Here is a 6,000-nt window from a genome sequence, read left to right as displayed (position 1 = left end):
ATATAATACATAATATATAAGTAATACAGATGTATATTACCCATACACGCTGTCATTAATAATTCAACGGCCGCCAGTTTGAATTCGATAATGTCTATCGGTGTTTGTTTTAAAATGAACGCACACGTCTACGGCACTATTACGAACGCAAAAACTATACCGATCCATAAACACACGGACAAATGTACACGTTAATATCGATGAAAATGTTAGAAATATTAAATACCCAAAATAACATATACATCAATTAAGTTTTTAAAGAGTTTTACACACATATATAATGCAATTAAAAAAATTATTATTTTAATAATATTTTAAATGTACAAACCGATTTTAAAAATAATATAACAATACATTTTGAATGATAATAATAAATAATAACACCCTAAGTATTTATATTTCTTAACTTATCTAGGTCTAACCAGAACTCATTTTAAATTATCTTTATGTTAAACGACCAATCGTTCACAATGATTCCTTCCTTTATTTTTTCATGCTCATTCGCGATTTCATTAATTTTGTCAATATTTGTTTATAACCTAACCATTTGTATACCTAATGATGAATTTTCAATTCGAAACCAATCGTTCATTACGAATATCAAATACTACACCAGGCTAAGCATTTGTTTATTTATTTTTATGCATAATATTTATCCGCACGTTAAAATAAAAGTGAATACAACTATTCGTGCCGGACAACGCGATTTTTATTGTTTGGACATTTATTCGAGTCGCGGCGACATTTGTTGTTCCCGTTCCGGATCGCAATAAAAAATTAATTTGCACTTCTTTCACCGATTCACTGGCCCGACGAGATAACCGGACCCACGCCGTCCGCACAAATGTTATTCTCTCGTTATCAAATATTATTATTACGATAAATTATAAATATTGCGCGTACATTTTTTTTTTTCGATTTTTTTTAATATAACGTCAATGTGGTCGCTGCGATGCTGCGATGAATATTGTTTTCCGCGTGCGGTACGACTGCCGGCCGGTAGACGGCGACACGGTACGGTTAGTACGGTTACGCGCGGCAGCGGCGGCAAACGAGGGAAAAACCGGCTCCGCCGGCGGCCCCACCACGTCCGCGTGTAGTGCGCGTCCGCCGGTCCAGCATTCGGTCGACGTCTCTCCGTGTATGTTGTGTGTTCGTGCGTTTCCGCTCTCCGTTTGCCGCGACGATAACGACACTGTCTAACAATAATAATATTGTTCCGACACGGGAATTTCGGTTTTATCGCTAAAACGGTTGTTCGTTTTCGTTCGCGCAACCGACCCGTCGTCCGGCGGACTTGTGGTTTAATATTAATTTTACATTTTGTTCGCGGTTCGAAATCTTGTTGCCGGATGTGCGCGGCCGAGACTACGCGCGCGCGATAAATCCGTTTCGATCTCCGACCGACGGAAATGTGGTGATCGTCCGAAAACCCGAGACCAACATTTTCTGCCGCGTAACCGTGTGTCAACAATAGCATCAGCAGCAGCAGCAGCAGCGGCGGTGACAACATGAGGTTTCTCGTGTGCGCTCTCGTCGTATACTTATCAGGTTGGTGTCTTTAATTTTTACCCGTTCCCCGTTAAATGATCCTTCCCCGACCCCGTTTTTTCCATCGGTCCCGTGCAATAATATCGAGCACCGTTGCTCGTGAAATGCGCACGGACGCACGCGCTTGCCCGCAGCGCACTTACAAATTTATAGCGATCGTCTTAAGCCCTGCAAATCCGGCGTGCGCGGTACAAAAATTATATACATCCCAGCGACAATACATTACGTTTTATGTGGCAAAAACCGTACGTGTACTGTTTTTTTTTTCAGTAAAATATTTTCACCTGAATTAAATATTATGTGTACGTACTGCAGATGGCGTAGAAGGGAAAAAGCGGATCGGACACCGCTGCGCCGTGGACTGAGAGAGCGGAGACATTATTTTGAAAAACGCGCGGCATCAATACATATTTTTTTTTATTTTTAACGCACTGCAACCGTTTTCAACCCGGTCGCTAGTATTTCAAACATAATTTCCGTTTCGTTGATCTCCTTTTTATTTTTTATAATTTCAGTGTAATAAAAACTATTTTTCTGCTTCATAATTTATGAGAATACCAAAAGATCGATTTAAACATATAAAATACTCAAATATAAATAGCTGTTGTTTTTTAATGCTTATTCGATCAAATAATTTAAGTGTTTTTTTAATTTTTTTTTTTTATTAATGCATCCTCTGAGACGTGACCCTGCGCGAACATCGACTTTATTCGTCTGGTTCGCAATAAACAAAAACAATGTTTCCGTGTAAACACGGCTCTTTTTTATTTCAGTTTTTCTCGAGGTTTTTCTTCTCCATTCTTCTTTATACTTTATTAATACTGTGTGTAGCGTATACGTTTCAACACTTTTTAAATAATGCGTTTTCTTGACACGTTGATATAAATGTATAAAAACATTGTGGTGCCTTCTTATATGTATATCTGCTAAATATTTTCAGACGGTTACTATTTGAACTGTAGTTATAGAATTGCATGTTGTTGAATTTTAATGAGTTTTAAACTGATTTTCCGGTTGTCGTGAAAATACAACTGTTAGTTACTGTAACCGATTGAACGTATTTTACTCGTCCTTCATTTTTCCCCGCACTTCTTCATTATTTTTCAATAGTATTATACCTGCGGACCATTATCGGTGTAAGACGTTAGTGTATATTTATGATTCGTGTTTCTCGCACCGTTAATATCTCGGACAAGATCTACGAAACCAATAGTTTAAAGAACTAAAAAAAAACCATTACCGTCTGTTCTGTTAGGGACCATTATAGAATAATATATATCACGGTTCATATGACCACGGGGATGTAAAAATGTACGGTTACAGGTAAAACGTATTTGTATTGTAAATAGTATTTAAATAATCGGGGACGCGCAACATCGACATGTCGCGTTCATTGTGTGTCTAAACTACTGCATCCCGAAGGTCTTTGGTGTAAAATAACACTTGGATCTTTTTTTTTTTTTTTCATCGATCCATTTCTTTTGGTACCCAAAATATTGTACATGTATACCATAATGTATAGAATGATTCGGCCGCGATTTTTGATCCGCGTTTGTATGCAATTCGGCGGGGACACCATGTGCTGTGCGAGGCATACAATGGACCAAAGATAGGTTCGACAAAGGTTTCCAAAATGTATTTTGTAATTTTTCCGCGTGTGTGTGTTTGTGTGTGTGTGTGTGATAATTGTTTCCCTTTGTTGTAATTTGCCCGATAGTAAAAATCGACAATTTCATTTGGACTTGGCCCAAGTCGTCAGCGTGACTGTCTAAAGGGTTTTTTGATGTATTCATGCGTAAATAACAAACACTAATCGGTTGTGTTCGCAGTCACGTTCTGGTGGTTAAAACAAAAATAAAACATTTTATATGTTTTGTTTCTTCACTTGAACGTCGCGCGGTACCCGATGAAATTAGTGCAAATGTTTACTTCTCCGGGATGGTTTGTGCTGTGACCCCAAACGGAGGTTGTTTGCCGGTTGCCAATAATTGTACTCTTGGGGTACTCCTGTATTCTGTAATATTTCTATATTCTAGAAGTGAATACCTGATTCATTCACGTTGTATTTATTCCTTATTTTAAAACAGTTTTAGTCTCAGTATTAGTGTTTAAATATGCTGCACTATAGTGATTTTCCGCTTTGAAACGGTCACGTGTGTGATAAACAATAAAAATTAATTCGCCTCGCATCAGTAAATTCTGCTTGTATTGTGCAATAGTTATAATATATGTTTAGTAATGCCTACTCGTGGTTCATAGATGTTCTTTTCAGAATTATTATGGATTATACGCGATAAATTGTGATTAAAAATACTCGGTATGTATCTGAGTTGTATTCTGTATATTTATTGTATTTAATAAATATGTATTTTACCGCATAATTTATTGACTAAAAATTTTAAATAATGTTGATCCTCGAACCCTAAATATTTTTAGAGTTTTCTTAAAATACTTTTTGTAGTTTAAGAATTTATTTATTTTACCTTTGATATTGGAAATACCTATACTAATGTTTTATTTAAATTAAAAACTATAACATTTTTAAACGTAGGTGTACAAATATTTTATGACATAAGTAACAACTTTTTTTTTTACTAACAAATTAGTCAGCGTATTATATTTTATTCTTTGTATTTGTTTTGAAATTAGCTAATTTGAATATTCAATGTATTAAAGACAGAATTTTACCAATATGCATTAGTTAGTAATCCGAGATGACTTGTGCTGTGACTCAGGTTTTTTATTTCTGTGGTGCATTTTAGTCACCTTGTTTTTATTATTTTTTTATTTGGAAACGCACTTAATCCGTAGAGGCTGAATGGAGGTTGTATACTTTCTCTTCAACCGGTATTTCCGATGAATCCGTTTTATTTTCTCAGAATATTGAGAAAAGTTTACTATTCTTAATATATTATTTTTCAAGTACAAATACGATTTGTTTAGTTTACTTAAATAGCTAGAACTATGACCGTAATGTATTGCTATATTATCTCAACAATATTTGATAATTATTTTAGTTCGTTGCGTAACAAACGATTCTTTTCCTCCAATTTATCAAATGTTATAGTAGTATTAAATGTATTTTTTGTTTTTTATAGTTCTATTCTCAGGCGTCTTAATTATTATCGCCACATGACGGCATAACGACCGTTTATATATTTTCGCTGGTTGCACAACGTTTCGGCATTGTTCTTGGGGGTCCCCATGGCGGCGGCGCTCTAGTTCTTTCACATAGGGTTTGAAAAATAGACCGTTTACTACCCACAACGAAGTATTTCGATACGGTGATCTATTATATCTAACGTTCTAACCTATATTATCTTATTGGAAAAGCTCACTTATTTAGGATTGCTACAATATTCACTAAAACCAATATTATTAATGTTACTTCTGAACCCATTTTATTTGTGTTTTATTTTTTTTTTTTATTTTAATTTGTTTAACATTTCATAAATGTATCGACTCGTTATTTATAATATTATAGGTTAGGTACCTACCGTGTAAAATATTTCATTATTTGGTAGATAACAATATATTACGAAATAATCTTTGGTCGTAGAATTTATTTCGAGTTTCTGTGCTTTGGATATGATTTACTTCCGACCAAACTACTACGGTTCGTGTTAATTTTAATTCTACGGTCGATTACATCTAATTGTCAATTGTCATCATTGGAAAAGTCTATCCGATCGTTATGGTTTACGTCGAAAGCATTACGATTATTGTCAAGAAACGCTGAAATCTAAATTGAAAGGAAAAATCTCAATCAAGTATTTAACGACTATTTTTGCGCATTATTATATTTTTAGTCTCCAAAACCTAAAGGTGATTGGCCTAAATCGTTTTCATACAATGTTATAAGAAATTTCTGTATATTTCGTCGTTTGACAGTTCATAATCCTGTATTATGTTTATGATGTTGTTTATATGTTTTCGTATTCAAATATTTCTCAATCGTTCCGGAACAATACATGTGTAGTGTATATGGTATTTAAAGTATTATTGCAGAACTCTTCGAATGTGTAGTACATGTGTAATAAAATAGGTAATAATAATAGTAAGGCGGCAAATTTTAGCAACTATATTTTCTAGGGATTGCTAATAATAGAATGAATAGTAATAATATGAGTACTATAGAAATTTATGAAAATCTTAAGGAGATAAAACCAGTTTCGTATTAAGTTAAAATATTATCCTCCCTACGTAGCTACCGTTTGAGACCGATGGGGTTGAAATGCGTGTAAATATTCAATTTCTCGGACCATAAATCATCCGGCTGCGTTCAACGCGATCTCTTGCAGCGTACACAAGACAAACCGAAGACCCCCTATTGTAACATACTGTCGACACTAATGTCGAATCTCATTACCGTCGAATAAATTTTCGACCATAACACTAAACTACACAACGTTATTGCTATGAAATTTTATCTGACACACGTCCGTAAAT

At 34.8% G+C, this 6,000-nt stretch overlaps 1 protein-coding gene across 3 annotated transcripts in view; it reads left to right on the top strand.

The window, feature by feature from the left end:
* Window positions 1-1,096: 1,096 nt before the first annotated feature.
* The window catches only part of LOC112692309 (hemicentin-2), a 45,943-nt gene continuing 41,039 nt past the window's right edge, over window positions 1,097-6,000 (top strand). For all 3 annotated transcript variants that reach the window (XM_025566937.1, XM_025566936.1, XM_025566935.1), the window contains exon 1: window positions 1,097-1,551. In XM_025566937.1, the coding sequence (XP_025422722.1) occupies window positions 1,512-1,551 (40 nt within the window). In that variant the 5' untranslated portion in view covers window positions 1,097-1,511. The remainder of the gene's footprint in view (window positions 1,552-6,000) is intronic.

Source organism: Sipha flava, unplaced genomic scaffold (assembly GCF_003268045.1).
Source record: "Sipha flava isolate LNK unplaced genomic scaffold, YSA_version1 72_pilon_pilon, whole genome shotgun sequence".
Classification (NCBI taxonomy): Eukaryota; Metazoa; Arthropoda; class Insecta; order Hemiptera; family Aphididae; genus Sipha; species Sipha flava.
Note: the sequence above shows the minus strand (reverse complement) of the source record. Positions and strands in the feature narration are given on the sequence as shown.